Source organism: Rattus norvegicus, chromosome 4, assembly GCF_036323735.1.
Source record: "Rattus norvegicus strain BN/NHsdMcwi chromosome 4, GRCr8, whole genome shotgun sequence".
Lineage (NCBI taxonomy): Eukaryota > Metazoa > Chordata > Mammalia > Rodentia > Muridae > Rattus > Rattus norvegicus.
The window spans coordinates 144,862,460-144,888,758 of NC_086022.1; the positions used below are offsets into that span (position 1 = coordinate 144,862,460).

General features: G+C 38.2%; 1 protein-coding gene across 1 annotated transcript in view; it reads left to right on the forward strand.

Moving 5' to 3' along the window:
- Window positions 1–24,719, forward strand: part of LOC108350743 (uncharacterized) — a 70,784-nt gene extending 46,065 nt beyond the window's left edge. The window contains exons 2-6 of the mRNA XM_063287007.1: window positions 14,262–15,189; window positions 16,204–16,262; window positions 17,394–17,793; window positions 20,061–20,128; window positions 24,341–24,719. Of these exons, the coding sequence (XP_063143077.1) occupies window positions 14,262–15,189; window positions 16,204–16,214 (939 nt within the window). The 3' untranslated portion in view covers window positions 16,215–16,262; window positions 17,394–17,793; window positions 20,061–20,128; window positions 24,341–24,719. The remainder of the gene's footprint in view (window positions 1–14,261; window positions 15,190–16,203; window positions 16,263–17,393; window positions 17,794–20,060; window positions 20,129–24,340) is intronic.
- Window positions 24,720–26,299: the final 1,580 nt, after the last annotated feature.

Here is a 26,299-nt window from a genome sequence, read left to right on the forward strand (position 1 = left end):
CATATTATGGTATCATTTTATTTTGGACAGTGGTCTCTTTAAATGTTATGTAGTTAGTTGATTTAGATAGTAGCAGGCAATGGAACTCTCCCACTCCATAAATCTTTGCCAGACTTCCTTACATTGAGAAAAGAGTGGGATCCAGATCTTGTCTCCCTCTTGTCCTGGCCTGATACATAATATTACGTGTTCCGAAAGTCCTAAAATTATTATCATCTTGTGGGAGGGCTTTGGTACAGAATAAAGACATGCCATTGTCTCCTCCTAGAAGAATTCATCTAAATGGTCCTATCAAACATCTGGCCAGGAAAATGGCCCACAGGAAACGTCTTTTCCATAAACGTTAAGAAATTTGTTTACAACTTACCTAAAAATAGCACTTGACACCTGGTCTAACTGGATCTTTTTTCTCACACAGTGAGAGTATTCTCCTTAACAGTCATCTTTATTTTCCCACATTAAGAGATCCCTAAAATTAAAGTTGGGCCAGTCATTAGTTGGTCATTTCTTCTATATATGCTCCAAGTTAATCCATGCCTATCTTCGAGGCAGAATAAATTGTCAGTCTAAAGTTTGGTGGCTGAGTTGGTGTTCTACTCCATGTATTGAAATCTTGTCTAGTTACAGAAAGTAGCATGTTCAAAATAAATAAAAATGTTCCATGAGAACATGATGTCATGTTTTATCTGGATGGCCTTTTTGCCTCTTTGGTCATTACCCACTTTAACCCTTGTTTGAGAGGACCACATTTCCTTGTATAACACCTCTACCTATCTTATCTATTAACTTAATTTCCTATCATTTGATACAATTTATAAGTATTTGGGTGCCTATAGAAACCCAGAGCAAGGCTTTTACAATCTAAGAGTTCACTATTATGATTAGGGTATGTTTAAATTGTAATTCTCACAACCAATAGCCTAGCTTTAGCCTGAATAGTTCAAGGATAGGCCCTACATATAGCAGGAATCTGCTTTCTATATGTTTTCTCTGCCTTGACCTCTGTTGACTTTACTACTAGGAAGCTTGTTTAGACACACATTCCAATCTTGGTAAAAAGGAACAATTCCATGAAGATGGTTCTGATTAGTTTATTGGGGGACTATAACATTTTATCACTTCAACAGTATGTTTGGGAGGACGGAATATGCTGAGGGACAAGGCTGTGAGTAGAGGTGGAAACCTCAGACTGAAGATTAAGTTTATACCTGCCCACATCTCAGGAATTTACTGAAAGAGGAATCTAATTCAATAAAATGATGCTAATTAAAGGGATGTGTGTGCGTGTGTGTTTGTGCCTGTCTTTTATCCCAAGAATGCGGTATAAACATCAAAATAAAAATCAAAATTTATGCAAACTATCTATTCATTTATATTTTATAGTGTTAGAGTATATATATCATTCGTACTACAGATATATATTATATTTCATGTAACTAAATCTCAATGTCTAAGCACAAGTTGTGTGGGTGTGTATATGTATGTATATGTGTGTGTATGTATGTGTGGGGGCTGTGTGTATATGTTTGTTTGTGTGTGTTTCTATATCTACCTCTTTAGAGAACATGGGCAAACCCATTTTTATAAATCATCTCTTAGTATCAAGCACATTTAAGTGAGATGAACTATTTCAAAGGATCCTTCATTTCATGTTTTGAAAAGTCTTTGGTCTATTAGTTTAGATTAGACATGGTGAAAAATTGAAAGGTACTTTGAGTGCAATGTGTGTAATATGAAAGGCCCTAAAACCAAACAGGAGAATGAGAGAATTATTATGCTGCAACTCAGGGAAAAATAATTTTGCCCAAGCTCACCAAGGGTACAGTTGTACCTTTCTGCCTTGCTCTAATTATATGTCAGTTTCTCTCCATCTGAACTGTTTTGGAATGTTGATTGAAAATTTCATGCATTACTCACTATACCCATCTTGAATTATAAATATTTGTGTATTTACACTAGTGTCCTAAGTTATCATACTCTACTTCGAGATAGGAAGAGAATTTTCGTATCCATTCTATGCATCCTATTTTAGTGTTTGATACTTAGTTTTATGTAATAGTATTTATCAAAATTTTATGTGAAACATAAATTCTCCTTTTTCCTTTGTAGTTGTCAAAAGAAAAAAAAATTTAGTGGTAAATCAAATGGACTTTTATTTTCAATTCATGAATGAGGGCTGCCCTGAGTATACAGACTACAAAATAGAATGGGACTTCCCAATGACAGAATAGTTGGATTTATAACATGAAAATAAGAAAACAGAATAATTGATTAAAAGTTAATTGGTTAACATCAAGTCATTTCATTCTTTAAAAGTAGATAGGATTTCCTTATTATGGTCATTCTGGTAAACTATGACTTCTTGTTTTTTGAAACCAAAACTGTTAGTGGGGGATTTGTTTTATCAATACATCAGCTTAATTGTACACTGTCTATCATAAGTAACTCCACTTTGGCTTTGTCTGGGCTGTTGAGAAGTAGTTTAACAGCTTGTTAAAGACAAGGACTTTGATTCCTGGCAGGTACATGGTCTCTCATAGCCTTCTGTAATTCTAGTTCCTGGTGAACTAATGTACTCTTCTAGCTGCTATGGACATCATGGGCAACAGGCACTAGAACATACTGCATGTACATATTTAATATGATGAGTCACTATACAAATGCCAAGTGAATTTTTTTGTTGTTAGAAGACATCAAGAAATAACTAGATTCATACTGAATATGCATTTTGTACCCACATGGATAAGAAATGTGTTTTTTACTCATCTATGGTATTGCCTGATCTGTAAATTCTGACATTGTGATGATCTGTCTGGTATAGATAAACAGTTTGCTCGCAGATTTCCATTAAGATTAAGCATTTAAACAAGGTTTCACAGTCATTCTTTAGAGCTGTTTTTGTTAATCAGAGGCAGTGTTCCTTTGACGAGCATTTGGCATTGTTTGAACATAGTTTTCATTGACATGGCTGTGGAAGAATATGACTGACAACCCTCAGATATAGGTCAGAATTGTTGGCTATTTTTCTGAAGTACATTAGACAGTTCCTCAGAACACAAAAACCATCTGATTAGATGTATCAACAGGCCAATATCTTGAAATGGTCTGCATTCCCCTAAATTCATATGAAGGATAACTTGGAAGAGCAAAGCATGTTACCTATTTCCATAGTTACATGCTAATTTGGACCAAAACAGATGGATATAATTTAGAAATGGTACTTAGGATGCCACCTAGTTAATTGCTGAGTTGTATATAACCAGCAATTATGTGCTATTTCACTTTATTCTATTACAAACCAACTAGTATATTTTAAAATCGAAACAGTGGGTAGGATTAATAAAAAAAAAGTTTTGAACTAAAAGTCTAAGTTTTATTTCTCATCTGAAAACAAAAGAGTTCAGGAAAGGGAAAACCATTTTTTTCAGTTTTGTTCTTTATGAATTTCTCATGCTCTATCCATTGGTAAATAGGATTGTTAAAGCTGTATCATACTATTATATTAACTTTTCAATTATTTTTCCTGAAATGATTATGAAAACAAAACTGAAATGTTAAAATAATGACTATAAATTGTGTTAATGGAATCATTTCTTACATTTCCAATGATGTTACATCATACAGCATCTTGAATAGCACAATTGCAGTGCTCATATATAGCTATGAGCTATATATTATTAACCCAAGGGTTTGAGACCTTCTATCTGTTTCATACCTGCACAGGAATGAAAGAATTGTGAATTTTCGTTGGATACCTTTCCTTGTTTAAATCATCATCTCGAAGTTTCTATGCATTTATTTAGACCTCCTTGGTTCAAAGAAGAGTTAAGTACAGCAGCAATCTATAGAAATGAACTCATGACTAGCAGAAGCCAGACATAAAAATACTTGCAGAGTATTGTCAAGTACTGAAACCAGTATAGGGGTTGGGGATTTAGCTCAGTGTTAGAGCGCTTGCCTAGGAAGCGCAAGGCCCTGGGTTCGGTCCCCAGCTCCGAAAAAAAGAACCAAAAAAAATATGAGACCAGTATAACTGTTACATAGATTCATACTCAAAGTAACAGAGAGTTGGAGAGATGGCTCAACAGTTAAAAGCACTGGCTGCTTTTCCAGTGGACCTTTGATTCCTGACAGGTACCTCATCTGACAGTCTTCTGCAAATCTAGTTCCTGGTGATTTAATATACTCTTTTAGCTACCTTTGACATCATGGGCAACAGGCACTAGAATATAGTGCATGTACATATCCAGAGGCAAATAGACTCATATATAAATTAATATTTTAAAAGTAATAACAACATTCAAAAGTAGTATAACTTTTCTTTTCCCTGAAATACTCCAAACTTACCAGGGCTTCCTCACCAAAAATCCAGAAACATAATATACATTCATTTAATTATTTTATAGACAAAAAATTTACTCAAACTTGTCCTACATATTTGACATAAGAAAAGGTAGGCCCCAAAAAATAAAATCCATCACTGTAGAAGAAATTATTGAGGTGTATGAGGTACTCTATGAGGTGGAATTAAGAGGGGGCAGAGATTGTGATATTAATTAATTAATAGTACTCTGGTCAGTATTAATCAGGTATAACAACTGAAAAACTTATTTATTTAGTCATTGTCTAAAAAAAAACACCCTCTTGATAAATGTAGTAGTTACAGTCATCTAGATGAACAAACTTTGCCTGTGGCACAGGTCTCTAGAATAAAACAAAACATCTTTCTCCCTAAGTTGTTAAATCTGTTCTTTCAATGTGAGCTTGTTTAGGGTCTTTGTTTTAATTCTTGGGACTTCATGACAAAAAAGTTACAGTTTTGCTCTGTTTTATTTCTAATTTCCTTTTACATCTTCACTTGTTCTTTAAAGAATATTTGTTCATCTTTTGTTTTATACAAAAGTCTGTTTGTATATTGCTGTGTACACTTGAAAATGGTGCCCTTGGAACTTAAAAAAAGTGAAGTGGATCCTATACTCATTTGATTTCTCTTGTGAAAAACACTGACTAAAAGCAAATTGAAGGAGAGAAGTTAATCTTTCATTTCCAGGTTCATCACTGTGGGAGGACAAGACAGGAACTCAGAGTAAGAACCTAGAGGCAAGAACTGATGCTGAAGCTATGGAGTACGGCTGCTAATTGGTTTGCTTCCAAATGCTCCCTCAGCTTGCATTTTTATATAAGCCTGGACTATAGCCACCCACAGTGCCTTGGATCCTCTCTCACACATCAATCATTTATCAAATAAATGCTGCCTAGAAATCTAATTTAATAAAGTTGACAAAAACAAAGAAACAAAGAAACAAATGATCATAACCACTTAACCAGCACAGATTTCCTAGAAGCAATGTTACAGGCAATTTTGAGTTATTCAGCTTGAGCCAGAGAAACTTCTGCAAGAACAGTACAGGGTTTTTACTGTTCAGCTATTTCTCAAGCGCATGGTATTTCCTAGGTCTTAACTGAATCATGATTGGACATCCTGGGGTAATGTGGTTACCTAATGAACATTTATGAGTTCTACTTCCATGCCCAGCTAGAAGATGGAGTATCTACTTCACCAAGACCTCCATTATGTAGATGACTGCTTCCTATAGCTTTACTTGAACCTGAACCTTCTGAATTCATTTTTGAATATTTGAGAATGATAATGAAAGTAAAAAAGACCTGTTCAAAGGAAACTCCACAATCTTTCCACATGTCTATGAGTCAGAAGGATGATAGGAGATGCCAGTATTCTTCAATACATATCTTATCTGTATGATATATCTTACCTTACAATTATCAGTCTGAATTTAGGCCATTATACCATTTTCAAAAGATGTGATTAAACATATGATATAAAAATAAGTAAAAGCCAAGCTAGTAGGTAAAAAATGCTCATGGATTTAAAGCTATTTGTGAATATTTTTGTTCCCCCTTCTAAGAAGTACTGAAGCATCCACACTTTGGTCATCCTTCTTCTTGAGGTTCATGTGGTCTGTGGATTTTATCTTGGGTAATTCGAGCTCTTGGGCTGATGTCCACTTATCAATATCACACATATCATGTGTGTTTTTCTGTGATTGGGTTACCTCACTCAGGATGATATTTTCTAGTTCATTACATTTGCCTATGAATTTCATGAAGTCATTGTTTTTGATAGCTGATTAATATTCCATTGTGCAAATGTACCACATTTTCTGCATCCATTCATTTGTTGAAGGGCATCTGGGTTCTTTCGAGCTTCTGACTATTAGAAATAAGGCTGCTATGAACATAGTGGAGCATGTGTCTTTGTTATATGTTTGAACATCATTTAGGTATATGCCCAGGAGAGGTATAGCTTGGTCCGCAGCTAGTGGAATATCCAGTTCTCTGAGGAACATCCAGACTGATTTCCAGAGTGGTTGTACCATTTTGCAATTGTACCAACAATGGAGGAGAGTATTCTTCTTTCTCCACATCCTATCCAGCATCTGTTATCACTTTTTTTTTTTATCGTAGCCATTCTGACTGATATGAAGTGGAATCTCTGAGTTGTTGATTTGCATTTCCCTGATGACTAAAGATGATGAACATTTCTTTAGGAACTTCTAAGTCATTCAATATTCCTCAGCTGAAAATTCTTTGTTTAGCTCTGTACCCCATTTTTAATAGGGTTATTTGGCTCACTAGAGTCTATCTTCTTGAGTTCTTTGTATACTTTGGATATTAACTCTCTATCAGATGAAGGATTGGTAAAGATCTATTCCGAATCTGTTGGTTGACAGTGTCCTTTGCATTACAGAAGCTTTGCAGTTTTATGATGTCCCCTTTGTAGATTCTAGATCTTAGAATATAAGCCATTTGTGTTTTGTTAAGGAAATTTTCCCCAGTGCCCTTGTGTTCGAGACTCTTCTCCACTTTTTCTTCTATTAGTTTGAGTATGTATGTTTTGATGTGGAGGTCCTTGATCTGCTTGGACTTAAGCTTTGAAAGCTATGAAAATTTTTCATAGGAGGGGATATGGAGAGAAAGTTTGGAGCAGAGACAGTAGGAATGGCCATTCAGAGTCTGCCACACCTGGGGATACAGCCCGTACACATACAGCCACCAAAATTAGATAATTTTGATGAAGCCAAGAAGTTCATGCTGACTGGAGTCTAATATAGCTGTCTCCTGAGAGGCTCTACCACAACATGTCAAATACAGAGGCGAATGCTAGGAAGAATCCACTGTACTGAGAACGGGCCCCCAATGGAGAAATTAAAGAAAGGATTGAAAGAGTTGAAGGGGCTTGCAACCTCATAAGAACCACAACACCAACCAACAAGAGCTCCCAGGGACTAAATCAGTACCCAAATATTACACAAGGACAGACCTATGGCTCCAGATGCATATGTAGCAGAGGATGGCCTTGTTGGGCACCAACGGGAGGAAAAGGTCTTGATCCTGCCAAGGCTGGACCCCCAGTGTTGGGGAATGTCGGATGGGGAGGCCGGAAGGGAGATTAGGGAAGTGTAATCCCCTTATAGAAGAAGAGGGGAGGGATGGTATAGGGGGCTTATGGCTGGGAAACCAGGAAAGAGAATAACATTTGAAATGTAAATAAATAAAAAAGCTATTTATTCACTAAATTAGCATGCATGTTTCCTAAAGGATAAGTCTCTGGTAGCTAATTTCACACATACCTCTTCTGTTGCTGGGACAAAATGCTTGACAAAAACCTGGCAAGGAAAGTAGGGTTTACTTTGTCTCACAGTTCTAAGGCACACAGTCTCTCACAGCAGGGAAGGTAGAACAGCAAAGGCAACAGGCAACTAATTAGTGTGTTCACTTTCAGTCAGCAGAAGGCAATGAATACCCATGTTTGACTCTGCTAGCTTTCTTTTTTTCTGTCAATTCAGGACCTCAGAGTATAGAATAATTCCACCTACATTTAAAGTGCTCCTTTCATCACTAATTTTTTCTACCTTGATTCTTTTTTTTTCTTTTTTTTTTTTTTCGGAGCTGGGGACCGAACCCAGGGCCTTGCGTTTGCTAGGCAAGCGCTCTACCACTGAGCTAAATCCCCAAGCCCCCACTAATTTTTTCTAAACTGGACAGTCCTCACACTCAAGCCCAGATATTTCTTTTCAGGACAATTCTAAATACCATTAAGTTGGAAAATCGAGATTTACCACTTCAATGCAGAATTTAGCTTTCAGTAGAAAAAATACTTGCAGTATGGGTGGTAGAGAAAGCATAATACTTGATGTTGGGAAATTCAACTCTAATTAAAATTCAATGGGTACCAATTTCAGACTTGATAAATGTTTTGTTTGTTTTTTTTTTTTTATTAACTTGAGTATTTCTTATATACATTTCGAGTGTTATTCCCTTTCCCGGTTTCCGGGCAAACATCCCCCTCCCCCCTCCCCTTCCTTATGGGTGTTCCCCTCCCAACCCTCCCACCATTGCCGCCCTCCCCCCATAGACTAGTTCACTGGGGGTTCAGTCTTAGCAGGACCCAGGGCTTCCCCTTCCACTGGTGCTCTTACTAGGATATTCATTGCTACCTATGGGGTCAGAGTCCAGGGTCAGTCCATGTATAGTCTTTAGGTAGTGGCTTAGTCCCTGGAAGCTCTGGTTGCTTGGCATTGTTGTACTTTTGGGGTCTCGAGCCCCTTCAAGCTCTTCCAGTTCTTTCTCTGATTCCTTCAATAGGGGACCTATTCTCAGTTCAGTGGTTTGAGGCTGGCATTCGCCTCTGTATTTGCTGTATTCTGGCTGTGTCTCTCAGGAGCGATCTACATCCGGCTCCTGTCGGTCTGCACTTCTTTGCTTCATCCATCTAGTCCAATTGGGTGGCTGTATATGTATGGGCCAAATGTGGGACAGGCTCTGAATGGGTGTTCCTTCAGTCTCTGTTTTAATCTTTGCCTCTCCCTTCCCTGCCAAGGGTATTCTTTTTCCTCATTTAAAGAAGGAGTGAAGCATTCACATTTTGATCATCCGTCTTGAGTTTCGTTTGTTCTAGGGATCTAGGGTAATTCAAGCATTTGGGCTAATAGCCACTTATCAATGAGTGCATACCATGTATGTCTTTCTGTGATTGGGTTAGCTCACTCAGGATGATATTTTCCAGTTCCAACCATTTGCCTACGAATTTCATAAACTCGTTGTTTTTGATAGCTGAGTAATATTCCATTGTGTAGATGTACCACATTTTCTGTATCCATTCCTCTGTTGAAGGGCATCTGGGTTCTTTCCATTTTCTGGCTATTATAAATAAGGCTGCGATGAACATAGTGGAGCACGTGTCTCTTTTATATGTTGAGGCATCTTTTGGGTATATGCCCAAGAGAGGTATAGCTGGATCCTCAGGCAGTTCAATGTCCAATTTTCTGAGGAACCTCCAGACTGATTTCCAGAATGGTTTTACCAGTCTGCAATCCCACCAACAATGGAGGAGTGTTCCTCTTTCTCCACAACCTTGCCAGCATCTGCTGTCACCTGAGTTTTTGATCTTAGCCAATCGCACTGGTGTGAGGTGAAATCTCAGGGTTGTTTTGATTTGCATTTCCCTTATGACTAAAGATGTTGAACATTTCTTTAGGTGTTTCTCAGCCATTCGGCATTCCTCAGCTGTGAATTCTTTGTTTAGCTCTGAACCCCATTTTTTAATAGGGTTATTTGTTTCCCTGCGGTCTAACTTCTTGAGTTCTTTGTATATTTTGGATATAAGGCCTCTATCTGTTGTAGGGTTGGTAAAGATCTTTTCCCAATCTGTTGGTTGCCGTTTTGTCCTAACCACAGTGTCCTTTGCCTTACAGAAGCTTTGCAGTTTTATGAGATCCCATTTGTCAATTCTTGATCTTAGAGCATAAGCCATTGGTGTTTTGTTCAGGAAATTTTTTCCAGTGCCCATGTGTTCCAGATGCTTCCCTAGTTTTTCTTCTATTAGTTTGAGTGTGTCTGGTTTGATGTGGAGGTCCTTGATCCACTTCGACTTAAGCTTTGTACAGGGTGATAAGCATGGATCGATCTGCATTCTTCTACATGTTGCCCTCCAGTTGAACCAGCACCATTTGCTGAAAATGCTATCTTTTTTCCATTGGATGGTTTTGGCTCCTTTGTCAAAAATCAAGTGACCATAGGTGTGTGGGTTCATTTCTGGGTCTTCAATTCTATTCCATTGGTCTATCTGTCTGTCTCTGTACCAATACCATGCAGTTTTTATCACTATTGCTCTGTAATACTGCTTGAGTTCAGGGATAGTGATTCCCCCTGAAGTCCTTTTATTGTTGAGGATAGCTTTAGCTATCCTGGGTTTTTTGTTATTCCAGATGAATTTGCAAATTGTTCTGTCTAACTCTTTGAAGAATTGGATTGGTATTTTGATGGGGATTGCATTGAATCTGTAGATTGCTTTTGGTAAAATGGCCATTTTTACTATATTAATCCTGCCAATCCATGAGCATGGGAGATCTTTCCATCTTCTGAGGTCTTCTTCAATTTCTTTCTTCAGTGACTTGAAGTTCTTATTGTACAGATCTTTTACTTGCTTGGTTAAAGTCACACCGAGGTACTTTATATTATTTGGGTCTATTATGAAGGGTGTCGTTTCCCTAATTTCTTTCTCGGCTTGTTTCTCTTTTGTATAGAGGAAGGCAACTGATTTATTTGAGTTAATTTTATACCCAGCCACTTTGCTGAAGTTGTTTATCAGCTTTAGTAGTTCTCTGGTGGAACTTTTGGGATCACTTAAATATACTATCATATCATCTGCAAATAGTGATATTTTGACCTCTTCTTTTCCGATCTGTATCCCTTTGATCTCCTTTTGTTGTCTGATTGCTCTGGCTAGAATTTCAAGAACTATATTGAATAAGTAGGGAGAGAGTGGGCAGCCTTGTCTAGTCCCTGATTTTAGTGGGATTGCTTCAAGTTTCTCTCCATTTAGTTTAATGTTAGCAACTGGTTTGCTGTATATGGCTTTTACTATGTTTAGGTATGGGCCTTGAATTCCTATTCTTTCCAGGACTTTTATCATGAAGGGGTGTTGAATTTTGTCAAATGCTTTCTCAGCATCTAATGAAATGATCATGTGGTTCTGTTCTTTCAGTTTGTTTATATAATGGATCACGTTGATGGTTTTCCGTATATTAAACCATCCCTGCATGCCTGGGATGAAGCCTACTTGATCATGGTGGATGATTGTTTTGATGTGCTCTTGAATTCGGTTTGCCAGAATTTTATTGAGTATTTTTGCGTCGATATTCATAAGGGAAATTGGTCTGAAGTTCTCTTTCTTTGTTGTGTCTTTGTGTGGTTTAGGTATAAGAGTAATTGTAGATTCGTAGAAGGAATTCGGTAGGGCTCCATCTGTTTCAATTTTGTGGAATAGTTTGGATAATATTGGTATGAGGTCTTCTATGAAGGTTTGATAGAATTCTGCACTAAACCCATCTGGACCTGGGCTCTTTTTGGTTGGGAGACCTTTAATGACTGCTTCTATTTCCTTAGGAGTTATGGGGTTGTTTAACTGGTTTATCTGTTCCTGATTTAACTTTGATACCTGGTATCTGTCTAGGAAATAGTCCATTTCCTGAAGATTTTCAAATTTTGTTGAATATAGGTTTTTATAGTAAGATCTGATGATTTTTTGAATTTCCTCTGAATCTGTAGTTATGTCTCCCTTTTCATTTCTGATTTTGTTAATTTGGACGCTCTCTCTGTGTCCTCTCGTTAGTCTGGCTAAGGGTTTATCTATCTTGTTGATTTTCTCAAAGAACCAACTTTTGGTCCTGTTGATTCTTTCTATGGTCCTTTTTGTTTCTACTTGGTTGATTTCAGCTCTGAGTTTGATTATTTCCTGCCTTCTACTCCTCCTGGGTGTATTTGCTTCTTTTTGTTCTAGAGCTTTTAGGTGTGCTGTCAAGCTGCTGACATATGCTCTTTCCTGTTTCTTTCTGCAGGCACTCAGCGCTATGAGTTTTCCTCTTAGCACAGCTTTCATTGTGTCCCATAAGTTTGAGTATGTTGTATCTTCATTTTCATTAAATTCTAAGAAGTTTTTAATTTCTTTCTTTATTTCTTCCTTGACCAGGTTATCATTGAGTAGAGCATTGTTCAATTTCCACGTATATGTGGGCATTCTTCCCTTATTGTTATTGAAGACCAGTTTTAGGCCGTGGTGGTCCGATAGCACGCATGGGATTATTTCTATCTTTCTGTACCTGTTGAGGCCCGTTTTTTGACCAATTATATGGTCAATTTTGGAGAAAGTACCATGAGGAGCTGAGAAGAAGGTATATCCTTTTGCTTTAGGATAGAATGTTCTATAAATATCCGTTAAGTCCATTTGGCTCATGACTTCTCTTAGTCTGTCAACATCACTGTTTAATTTCTGTTTCCATGATCTGTCCATTGATGAGAGTGGGGTGTTGAAATCTCCCACTATTATTGTGTGAGGTGCAATGTGTGTTTTGAGCTTTAGTAAGGTTTCTTTTACGTATGTAGGTGCCCTTGTATTTGGGGCATAGATATTTAGGATTGAGAGTTCATCTTGGTGGATTTTTCCTTTGATGAATATGAAGTGTCCTTCCTTATCTTTTTTGATGACTTTTAGTTGGAAATTGATTTTATTTGATATTAGAATGGCTACTCCAGCTTGCTTCTTCTGACCATTTGCTTGGAAAGTTGTTTTCCAGCCTTTCACTCTGAGGTAGTGTCTGTCTTTGTCTCTGAGGTGTGTTTCCTGTAGGCAGCAGAATGCAGGGTCCTCGTTGCGTATCCAGTTTGTTAATCTATGTCTTTTTATTGGGGAGTTGAGGCCATTGATATTGAGAGATATTAAGGAATAGTGATTATTGTTTCCCTTTATATTCATATTTGGATGTGAGGTTATGTTTGTGTGCTTTCATTCTCTTTGTTTTGTTGCCAAGACGATTAGTTTCTTGCTTCTTCTAGGGTAGAGCTTGCCTCCTTATGTTGGGCTTTACCATTTATTATCCTTTGTAGTGCTGGATTTGTAGAAAGATATTGTGTAAATTTGGTTTTGTCATGGAATATCTTGGTTTCTCCATCAATGTTAATTGAGAGTTTTGCTGGATACAGTAACCTGGGCTGGCATTTGTGTTCTCTTAGGGTCTGTATGACATCAGTCCAGGATCTTCTGGCCTTCATAGTTTCTGGCGAGAAGTCTGGTGTGATTCTGATAGGTCTCCCTTTATATGTTACTTGACCTTTTTCCCTTACTGCTTTTAATATTCTTTCTTTATTTTGTGCGTTTGGTGTTTTGACAATTATGTGATGGGAGGTGTTTCTTTTCTGGTCCAATCTATTTGGAGTTCTGTAGGCTTCTTGTATGCCTATGGGTATCTCTTTTTTTAGGTTAGGGAAGTTTTCTTCTATGATTTTGTTGAAGATATTTACTGGTCCTTTGAGCTGGGAGTCTTCACTCTCTTCTATACCTATTATCCTTAGGTTTGATCTTCTCATTGAGTCCTGGATTTCCTGTATGTTTTGGACCAGTAGCTTTTTCCGCTTTACATTATCTTTGACAGTTGAGTCAATGATTTTTATGGAATCTTCTGCTCCTGAGATTCTCTCTTCCATCTCTTGTATTCTGTTGGTGAAGCTTGTATCTACAGCTCCTTGTCTCTTCTTTTGGTTTTCTATATCCAGGGTTGTTTCCATGTGTTCTTTCTTGATTGCTTCTATTTCCATTTTTAATTCCTTCATCTGTTTGATTGTGTTTTCCTGGAATTCTTTCAGGGATTTTTGCCATTCCTCTCTGTAGGCCTCTACTTGTTTATTAATGATTTCCTGTGTTTCCCTAAGTGTGTTCATGTCTTTCTTGAAGTCCTCCAGCATCATTATCAAATATGATTTTGAAACTAGATCTTGCTTTTCTGGTGTGTTTGGATATTCCATGTTTGTTTTGGCGGGAGAATTGGGCTCCGATGATGGCATGCAGTCTTGGTTTCTGTTGCTTGGGTTCCTGCGCTTGCCTCTCGCCATCAGATTATCTCTAGTGTTACTTTGTTCTGCTATTTCTGACAGTGGCTAGACTGACCTATAAGCCTGTGTGTCAGGAGTGCTGTAGACCTGTTTTCCTCTCTTTCAGTCAGTTATGGGGACAGTGTGTTCTGCTTTCCGGCGTGTAGTTTTTCCTCTCTACAGGTCTTCAGCTGTTCTTGTGGGCCTGTGTCTTGAGTTCACCAGGCAGCTTTCTTGCAGCAGAAAATTTGGTCTTACCTGTGGTCCCGAGGCTCAGGTTCGCTCGTGGGGTGCTGCCCAGGGGCTCTCTGCAGCGGCAGCAACCAGGAAGACCTGTGCCGCCCCTTCCGGGAGCTTCAGTGCACCAGGGTTCCAGATGGTCTTTGGCTTTTTCCTCTGGCGTCAGAGATGTGTGTGCAGGGAGCAGTCTCTTCTGGTTTCCCAGGCTTGTCTGCCTCTCTGAAGGTTTAGCTCTCCCTCCCACGGGATTTGGGTGCAGAGAACTGTTTATCCGGTCTGTTTCTTTCAGGTTCCGGCGGTGTCTCAGGCGCAGAAGTCCTGCCGCTCCTGTGCCCTCCCCCACGGGAGCCCAGAGGCCTTATACAGTTTCCTCTTGGGCCAGGGATGTGGGCAGGGGTGAGCAGTGTTGGTGGTCTCTTCCGCTCTGCAGCCTCAGGAGTGCCCACCTGACCAGGCGGTTGGGTCTCTCTCTCACCGGGTCTGGGAGCAGAGAGCTGCTGCGGGCCGGGATCCGCGGGTGTGGGACTTCCGGTAAACACAGACCGTGCCTCCTAGAGAAATTCTGCTTCCGTGTCCCAAGCTCACCAGGCAGCTTTCTTGCAGCAGAAAATTTGGTCTTACCTGTGGTCCCGAGGCTCAGGTTCGCTCGTGGGGTGCTGCCCAGGGGCTCTCTGCAGCGGCAGCAACCAGGGAGACCTGTGCCGCCCCTTCCGGGAGCTTCAGTGCACCAGGGTTCCAGATGGTCTTTGGCTTTTTCCTCTGGCGTCCGAGATGTGTGTGCAGGGAGCAGTCTCTTCTGGTTTCCCAGGCTTGTCTGCCTCTCTGAAAGTTTAGCTCTCCCTCCCACGGGATTTGGGTGCAGAGAACTGTTTATCCGGTCTGTTTCTTTCAGGTTCCGGCGGCGGTGTCTCAGGCGCAGAAGTCCTGCCGCTCCTGGGCCCTCCCCCACGGGAGCCCAGAGGCCTTATACAGTTTCCTCTTCGGCCAGGGATGTGGGCAGGGGTGAGCAGTGTTGGTGGTCTCTTCCGCTCTGCAGCCTCAGGAGTGCCCACCTGACCAGGCGGTTGGGTCTCTCTCTCACCGGGTCTGGGAGCAGAGAGCTGCTGCGGGCCGGGATCCGCGGGTGTGGGACTTCCTGATAAATGTTTAATAGAGATCATTCAGCTGTTGATAATGGATCGAGGGGCATTTTATGATTGCCTTAAAAAGTTGTTGTGGTAAATAAATCATATGTTTTGGAGAACATATTTCAAAGCACCAGCATACTTAAATCAATCAGTATCAAATAAATGGAAAATACTTCTATCATGACCTTTAGACAATTAGGTCAGTAATCATGTCACAGTTTGCTTTCTTTTAACTAAACAGAGTTTAGTGCTTAATTTTACAGATGTAATGGCAAGTTCATTTATTAGCTTTGAAAAGGCTCTATCTAACCCATGCAGTTCACAAAGCATAAAAATGAGTCACAATTTCCTGTATGAATATGAAATTTTACCTTTGCAGTGACTGGAATTCAGTGATTTTAGTTGCGATTACTATGACCTTTTCAGTTAATTATATTTGAAAATAATGTATTGGGAAGAGAACTTGAAATTTTATCTTCATTAATTAAATTTGGGACCAATGAGGAGTAATTAAAGAGCAAACCATGGAACAAAGAAGTTAATATTTTAGATCAGCAGTGTTACATGGAGAGCCAGTAAAATGTAGAGATATTAATTTTCTAACTCAGTGTCAATTTGAAACAGTAATTTCTTTATCATCTGACATCTAGATGGGATATTAGAGGTCTCTCGGTGTAATTTATTATTCTTTAAAAGACAAATGAGATCTGAAGAAGGAAAGTCATTGCCTCTATTAAAAAAATCTATTATTGGCAGACATGGTACCAGAATTATCTTAATTTAAAAATATTATTTGTTATTATTATCTGTACGTATGGAGAAATATGCCATGGTACATATGTGAGGGTCAGATGACAATTTTTAAATTGATTATCTTCCTCCATTTCAGGTGGAGTCTAGAGACTAACGTAGGAAGATCATCTGGCTTGCAGAAGAAAAGAACTTATGGTAAGTTCCATGAATTTCATGTTGTCATTGCATGAGATATGAACTGCCAATACTATTTAATTAATTGTTACCTTTCAATTTATTCCACCCTTTTATTTATGGTTGATACAGTAAGGCCAGGGGCCCTGGTTAGTTTGTAGTGTCTACTTGATACAACCAAGAGTCACCTGGGATACAACCTGGGAAGAGGGTGTCTCAGTGGTGCGATTGCTCAGATCAAATTACCCAATGTCTGTGTCTATGGAAAATAATTTTGATTGTAGATTGATTGTTGTCATAATCAGTTTTTTATATCACATAGGAAAGAGGATCATAACAACCAGAATATTTATGGGTATTCATTTTTAATCACTATAGAGTTTCCACTTCCCATTGTACAATATGACTCTTTAGTAACATTTTGTTCTCTACTCTATTTTAGCTGATATTAATATGTATTCTATGGATGATATATAGTCTTTTTCTGAAAAATGTTTTATTCTATTATTGTAAATTCATTTTTTCTAAAGTTTTCCTCACATAGTATAGAATAGGATCATAGGATTATTTTCATCTAACATTATAATCAGTCTTTTAAATAATTTGTTAATCCACTGATATGTAATGTTATTAAGATATTTGGAATTATTTCTTTAATTTTAGGGGATTTTGTTGTTGTTGTTCTGTGTAATTTGCTCTACTACTTTTCTTAACTGATTTTTTTCAAATTGACTATATTTTACTCTCAACTGAATTTCAATAATGATTTTTTAGTTATATTTGATAACTCTATAGTTTCCTATGTATGATAACTTACTTGACTGTCTTAAATTATTGAAGTCCAGTTGATTTTTGAAATGACACTTCCATTTTCGAGGGAATGTTATTTCTGTATATATTATATGTATTAAAGTTACAGTCTCAAGGCTGGAGAGATGATTCAGCAGATAAGAGCATTAGCTATATATCCAGATGATTAATGTTCATTCTGGAGCACCCACATGAAGTCTTATAACCACTCGTTCCAGGAGAACTAGTTTTTACTTCTGGCCTCCATAGTCACTGGATACACAGAAGGTATTCAGATATACATTCAGGCAAAGCACCCAAACAAGGCCTGACACTATTACTGATGCTATGGTGTGCTTACAGACAGAAGTATATTATGATTGTACCCTACGAGGACCAACATCGGCTGACTGAGACAAAAGCAGACTCTTAACAAAGAATCATTGAACAAAAGTCACAGACCCCTGTGGTTGAATTAGGGAAAGGTGGGAAGAAGCTAAGGAGGAGAGTGACCCTACAGAAAGAGCAGCAGTCTCAACAAACCCAGACCCCTGAGATCTCTCAGACACTGAACCACCAATCAGACAACATAAAGGAGCTGGTCCGAGGTTCCAGACACATGTACAAACAGAAGACTGCCTGGTCTGGCCACAGTGGGAGAAGAAGAGCCTAAACCTCTAGAGACTTGAGGCCCGGGTGACTAGAGGAATGGTGGAATGGTAGACCAGGAGGGGAGCAACTACTAGACTGTAAAACAATAAAGGTAATAAAAATTACTAACCCAAATAATTTGAATGATAATTTTTACTGCATGCCATCATTTCCTTATATCTGAAAAGTTTTGTTTATATGAGAATTTACCCTATTATTATCAAATACAGCTTTGAATACAAATACAAGAGTTTTGATTAGCAACTTTTCCTTTAAGAACTCTCAATGTGTTGTTGCATTGATGTAAATCATCCACGGAGTCTTAATTTGTCTTTCTGAGATTTTGTGCTGTTTGTATTGGTTTTTGTCTTGTTTTGTTTGGCTTACATAAACGGAATTGTTAGTTCCATATTTTCTAATTGTCATTGTACTTCTACAGAGTTTCATGTGTTGTTACAGTGAATCACCTATCTACAGCATTGCCTTTTCTTCCTACAAAGAGTAATATTTTCCCTCTCTATTGATAGTCTCTACTTAGTACAACAATGACATCACATTTTGTTTAATTAAAAAATAATTATTTTATTTCAAATGTATGATTGGTTCACCTGCATGTATGTCTGCATACCACATATATACATTGCCTACGGCTGCCAAAACAGAGTGTTGACTACCCTTGTTGAAATTAGGGAATATTGGAAGATGTGTGGTTGTTCGAACTAAATCTTAGCCCTTTGCAAGAGCAGCAAGCACCCTTAACAACTGAACTACCTTTCCAATGTCTTTTTAATTTTTTAAAATAATTTTCCCTAGCTCTGTTGATATATTAATAACTGTTTGGAATAATTTGCTTCCATATTCAAATCAAGTCATAGGTAAAGGGCATCTTTGTCAATTGGTTTTCCCTTCTGTTTAGATCACACTTTGATGCTTATAATATTTATTTATTTATTTGTTTATTTATTTATTTATTTATTTAGTGTGTGTGTGTGTGTGTGTGTGTGTGTGTGTGTGTGTGTGTGTATACAGCATATTTTTGGAGGTAAGAGAACAGTTTGTACGGGTTGGTTCTTTCCTTCTACCCTGTGGGGTAGATTCCAGGATTTGAAATAGTTTTGAAAGGATTGGCATCAGGCATCATCACCCACTGAGCCATCCCCTTACCCCCTTGTTATCCTTTATTAATTTCTGTATGGGTTGTAACTTTTGCTTTACAACTGTAAATTTCTATTAATCACAGGAACTGTGTGCTGCTTTTCACTTAATTAGAGACTGTTACTGTTCTGTTTGTTCTTTTCTTTCAGAATCATCTACGTTTCAGTAACAGGATTCTTCCCTTACTCTATCCCCATAGTGTTTAGTCCTGGATGTTCCTCAGACGGGACCAACCTGTAGTATACCATAAGTCCACTTTTGACTAGCATATACCTCTTCCAACCTTTTCTGAACACACTTACCTAACAGACTCTGTTAATTTCCTTGGGTTGTGCTATAATATGCAACTATTCTCAGGCCCATATTCCTCTATAATAAAAATCAATCTAAATATAGCTTCTTCAAATTCTGCCTTCACATTTTCATCTCTTCCTGTTGCTAGACCTACTCAATATTTTTCTGTCTTGCAGTGTGGCTAGTCTTGAGGCTGTTTCTTTATATCCATCTGTATCTTCCTATTTGCTTCTTGCCGTATGTACAACTGCTTTTTAGAGTGTCCCTGGCTATAAACATCTCTATAATATGTTTCATATTAAATCAGTTCATTTTGGAAGGGACAGGAAGCTATTTAATTTAATGCTTACGCATTTCCACTCCCTCTTCCCTACACCAGGCAAACTCCTCTGAGTCAGAGTACAGGAGCTGAGGGAGCATATAACACCAAATGTATTTCTGCCTTATGATCCATAAAAAATCTGAGTAGTGAACTTAGAATTGACTGGGGGTGGAGAAGGGTGTGGAGAGGCTGGAAAGGTATAATATTCTTTTAACTTGGCTGGTTTAGAAATGCCCTGCATCAGGTTCCGAGAGTGCAAATAGCAATAGAGGCAGGGCCATACTTCCAGTTCAAAACCACCTGAGCAGGATCCACAGCAGCAATAAAAAGACAACTGAATGAGCACACATGGGTAATTTCTACTCTTGGGAAATTTAGTCCCTTTTTGAGCACCCTGGAGTGCAGGACTAGAGGAGAGAGTCAAGAGAAAGATCACCAATGTTGGACGCAGTCCTCCAGAGTGGAGATGCCTTTTTACCCTGATTAGAGTTTGAAATGAGACAATGGAAAGAACATTCTTGACATAGATATCACAAATATGATCATACCAATGTATTGGAGTTTCATAGGTTCTCTGGAATACATTATTTCTGCTTATTTCTCCTTAGACAATCCCTAAAGGCGTTTTGGCTGTTATGGATTAAAAACAATTTCCACCATTTTCATAGGGAAGCAGGTAAGAGAAAACCTTTACATTTCTATGGAAAAAGTAAACATCATGTTTAAAAGTAAATAAATAACAGGAATGCACAAATACATGTTTCTTTAGCGATTGGAGTGGTGTTATTGTCATCTGTTCTATGTTTTTGCCCTAAGTTTTTAAGTGCACTATCTACTACTAAGAAAATAGAAACAAGAAAGATACCGTCTTAGTAAATTTATATAAATAACTTGAACTCTCAAGCTCTTGAAGTAATTAGGAATTCTTAGCAAGCTATACCATATAGTCTGAATACCTCGAGTGTGTGTGTGTGTGTGTGTGTGTGAGTCAGAAGTCCACATTCCACTTTCTGAGCATTCTATTAGCTCATTTTGGTATATAATTTTAATGTTGATTCATTTAGTATTGAGCTAAACATATAAAGTATAATATTATTTTGTCAAGATAGCACAGAAATCAATTTAGAGAGAGAGAGAGAGAGAGAGAGAGAGAGAGAGAGAGAGAGAGAGAAAGAGAGAGAGAGAGAGAGAGATTCAAAATAAGGGTCCATAAGATGACTTATCAAAAAAATGTGCTAGCCACACAAGCCTAGCCTCTCAAGTTCAATCCCAGGAACATTTTTGTAAAGATAAAAAAGGTATAGAAAAATGTCCTCTGAATCCTATATGTGTGCCATGACACATACACACATCCTGATAAGTGCATACTTCCCATCCCACATTATTCTCTCTCTCTCTCTCTCTCTCTCTCTCTCTCTCTCTCTCTCTCTCTCTTTCACTCCCTCTCTTTCCCTCTCTCTCTAACACACACAGAGACACATACACAAACACAAACACAAAAACATACACACACACACACAATAAAATTAAAAGATGTACCTTTAAAAATTAAACAGTGTGTAGCAGTGGGGGATGGAAAACTGGGGTAGCCAAGAGAAAGTTTCAGATGCCAGAAAAGCAAGAGACTCCCAGGACCCAGCTGGGACGGTATTAGCTGAAATACCCAACCAAGGTGATGAAAACCTACTGTGACCATATCCAGAAGGTAGGCATGGCCCCTATTTGAAGGATGGGGCCACCCACCCATCTCAAAAACTTTAACCTAGAGTTGCTCCTGTTTAAAGGACATAAGGGGACAAAGAGTAGAGCAGAGACTGAAGGAACAGCCATCCAGATATTGCTCCACTTGGGAATCCATCCTATTTGCAGTCACGAAATCTAGATGGTATGGCTGATGCCAAAACTACTTGCTGACAGGAGCTTGATATAGCTGTCTCCTAAGAGACTATGCCAGAGCCTGACCAATACAGATGCGGATGTATGCAGCCAACCATCAGACTAAGCACAGTAATCTGAATGGAGGATTTAGGGGAAGGACTGAAGGAGCTGAATAGGTTTTCAACCCCATAGGAAAATCAACAATATCAACCAAGAGCTCCCAGGGACTAAAGCACCAACCGAAGAATACACGTGGAGCGACCCATGTCTCCAGCTGCATATGTATCAGAGGATGGCCTTATCTGGCATCAGTGGGAGGGGAGGCGCTTGGTCCTTTGAAAGTTTGATGCCCTAGCATACGGGAATCCTAGGGGAGTGAGGCAAGAGTGGGTTGGGGAGCACTCTCATAGTACTGTGGAGGAGGGGATAGGATAGGAATTTTCAGAAGGGAAACCAGGAAATGGGTAATATTTGAAATGCAAATAAATAAATTATGCAGTAAAAATTTTATAAATTAAATAAAATACTCAGAATAAACAATCAGTGCAAGTGTACATGTGCGCATGCGTGCACACACACATACACACACACACAGGCACAGGCACACACACACACACACACACACACATACACACACAACTCTTTCAAGAATGAGTGTACACAATATTTTAAAAAGTGTCAGTTCAAATGGACCACATCTAATTGGTACATGGAAGAGTCATCTTAGAAGATTTTTTTAATGGAGTAAAAATATTTAAACCATCTAGTGATGTTGCAGCTATACTATTGTAGCATAGGATCACACTCTTTAGTGAGGATGTCATACTAACAGACAGCATAGATCTAACCTACAGAATACACAATTTTTCAAGATATAAAATGATGACATATATTCTAATTTGTGTTTTATTATACTATGTATTTTATCATTATTTTAGATCCTACTCATCCTACATGAACCACATTTATACAAAATGTATGCTTAACTGTGCTATGAGAGCAGCAGCCTCATGCATTTCTTTAGTAACATGTCTCTCAATTGCACTAATTGTGGGAGACTTGACTATCTGTCAGTCAGACCAGATAATACACTAACAGCAGACCAAGGTATTCCTCTCATGCTTAGTTTGGTGAACCAATGAGTTCACGGGGTTTACTTATAAGAGTATCAGTGATTAAGTCATCTGCAGCAACAAAATTGTCATTGTAGGATGTATGAATACTCATGAGAACTTGACTACTGAAGTCTCTTGTACCACATGCAGGCAACCCCAATAAAGTGGTCTCCTCTTTAGCAGCCATCATTTACTGCCCCATAACCTTACTCTGTTGAACTTGTGAACTGTCTCCATTTCATGAGTACCATTTGTGAGTATTATAAGCATATAGTTTTCCTACATGAAGGACTTTTTCAATTCAGAGAAAATAACTAGAAATCAGAATTATTTAACTCTGTGTTTGGTTTAGGCTTGTGTTTTGTTCATCCAAACCCTAACTGTCATAGTCTATGCTCATGCATGTGATATTGTCTTGCTAGAGTAGATAGTAAATTGCAACTTGTTTATGTAAATAAATGGTGATGTTAGCACAGTGATAATAGTGCTTAGAAATGTATCTTCATCATTTTGAAATGCATAGCTGTATATTGTTTACACCAGTACATAGTCACAAGCAAGGGATGTGTGTGTGTGTGTGTGTGTGTGTGTGTGTGTGTGTAATTTCATGTTCACAATCTTGTATTTAAGATTTACAAAATATATATTATTTGAACATCAATAACAGATTAAATGAGTTATTAAATCAGTCATTTGGCACACTAATGGGAACAAAAATGAATTTGAACTTAATGGCATGTTTAATAACCTTGACATTCAAAAATGAAACTCAATCCTAGAAACCTAGTTTAATTTTCAAGGAAGACATAACAGAATTATTTATGTTGAGAAACTAGGGTGAAAGGACATTGGGATATGGAAGTTATGTTTAATGAAATGGATCAAGCCACTACCCTTAGCATTCATTTGTATGCAGAACATGAGTTCTACCCAGGAGAAAATGACCTCCAAGCCAGTATAGATTGCTTAATGTCCAAACACTTTGGATCTACAAAAATTTTAGACATAAAAAATTAGCAGCTCAAGATAATGTTACAAAAAGAATGCCAATTTACAGCGTAGAAAAAAAAATAGCCAGCAAGGGAGGAGAATGAATGAACTGATAGACTATTAAATATACTTTCCAAACTATCAAAAATTGGCAGAAACACAAGACATCAGTTATTCATTTTACTTCCCAGAAAGTAGTCAGCATCACTTTAGTAGAGTTAGAAAGCATTAGACCACATTTAATAGGCTGAGGTAAAGGGTAATGTTTTCTGATCAGATGATACAACTAACTTGTGTCCTAACGTAGAGATGACTACTCAACAAGGCACAGACAACACCATCTTTTGAAAAGAAAAACTGTGGTAATATACTTTATGTACGAGGGTATATGTGTAAAGAACTATAAATGTAGAGTCAATGTCAGTAACCTAGGGGCAGTATTATTTGGACAGTATAATCTCTGGTTGTCTTATAGCTGCTGTTCTATTGCTAAGAGGAGACACCATGACAAGGCAACTTTAAAAAAAAAACACTAATTTGGGAATTGGTTTCAAAGTGTCAGCCCATGATCATCATAATTCAACCATGGAAGCATGTCCATAGTACTAGAGCATTAGGTGAAAGGTTCACATGATTTGAGAGTGTGTCTGGGCTAGGTGCCAGCTTTCAAACCCTGGAAGCCCAACTCCAATAACAGACTTCCTCCACCAAGGCTACATCATCCTCAACAAGGCAAACACCACCTTCTAATCCTTCTCAAAGTGTTCCTCTAACTGGGGAGCAAGCATATAAATATATGGACCTGTGTGAATCATTCTCATTCTATCCTTTACATTAATTCTTTTTAACTCATTCTATTCTTCCCATTAATATCTTTTAATATTCATCTGTTTATCGAATAACAGAACAAGGACATGAATATTTCAATGTATGATTGAGGAGAAAGTTCATTGTATATATGAGGAAGAGCACAACCAGAGGCATTTGGAATTATCCTGACTGAGATGGGGCAGCATACTGAACTGAGCCCAAGGAGGAGAAAGGAAGAGGAAGAGAGCAAGGGAAAAGGAGAAGAGTGAGGAGAGATGAGATGGGGATGCGAGGCCAAGATCTATGGTGCCTAGATTCATGGTGGGTACTGGGTTCTGCCTCACTTTGCTAGAGATTGTGGGCACCTCTAATTCAATCAGCTCAAGGAAGATGGAGTCCAAAGCTTTATTTTTCCTTGGTGTGTTACATGCCCCTGCATGCCAGACAGGAAAGGGAAAACTTCCCTGGGATGAATGCTATGGTACTAAGTTCACCAAATATATATATATATATATATATATATATATATATATATATATATATATATATATATATATATATATATCAGCCCTGATAGAAAGTCAAAACAGGGGTCTGTGATCCATGTTTCCCCTTGGCACATCTGCATGTCAGGCAGGAAGGGCAAAGCAGAGTCTCAGATCAGCAGGATGCCATATCTTTGGGAGCAAGTGCTGAGTACCCAGCTAGGTGGGAGAAAAGAAAGGCGGCCTTCGGGAGTCTTAGTATCAAGGCTCATTTAGCTGAAGGCCTTCCCTGTGGTGATCTTTAATGAAGCAGCTCTCTGAAATGATCTTAGTTTGCTCATATTTCTTTATTGTGGTAGATGTGGTTTACTCAGAGTAAACCAGGGATCATATGCTTTTGTAGGGAAAGATTTGAGAACATTCAGGATGGAAGGGCCATTGACTGAAGGTTAAGACAATCTAGATATGTCATTACCATGGAGAAGAACCCCAGGTGCAATACTATGTGACAGGGTACTTGGGGTCCTCTCAGGTGGTGGCGGTTACCTGTTCCAGAGCAGGCACTGGAGGCTGGGATGGGTCAGCTCCACACCTACCATCTCAGATCTCTGAGATTTCTGGGGTTTGAGCATGTCCCACTTCACCAGTTCTTATGCCCATATTTTAGAGCATTTCACATGCCCTACAAGGAGCAGGCCAGGAGACCACAAGACCAAGAGACCAAAAATCTTTATAGCTAAAAATATCTGAGGTTATATGGAAATCAGAGAATCTGGGGGTTAGAGACAGGAAGTTCAGGGACTGGGAAGGTTAGAGGGAAATGGCAGGGTATGCCAGTTAGGATGACTCTGTAATAGGATCCCTACTTCTGAGTAAGGGCTGAGGGAGACTAGTAGCTAGAGTTAAGTAGTGAGCCATTTGTCACAGGTTTCTTGAGCTCTAACATGTGTGTGTATATGTATATGTGCATGCATGTACCTATGTATGCTGTAGTTCTTAATAAAATACATCAAATTTAAATCAGTGACCTACAGAATGTAGTGATCTAGGGGAAACAACAGATGTGTAACAATGAAAAACACAAATGGTTATTATCACTTTTATGTGGCATATCAAAAATTTTATTTATAAATTTGAAGTCAGGTGTAAGGTCTTCGATACTTCAGTGCATTTAGTTTCCTAAATGTGCATTTCCTTGGGAACACACTGCCTGAGTAAAATAATTATGTATCCAGATAAATATTTCATGCATACAAGCAAAGTTGTATGGTTAGAACATGCTATGAAAAGAAAGCAAAATGAGGTTTATACTGTTTAAATTGAATTACTTTAGGATTTTCATTAAAGATTATAGGTTGATATTTGTAAGACACATTCTTCATATTCTTGTGCTACTCTGGAAATTACAAACCTTTACCTTATATAGTGTTTAATTAGTAATAAGTTGTGAGAGGAGGATGTTCTGTTTATGGACTCTTTAGAAAATAATATTTTATTTCTTCTTTTTGAAAATTTGATGAAATACATTTTGATCATATTTTTTTCTCTTTCACCAACTACCCCTATAAC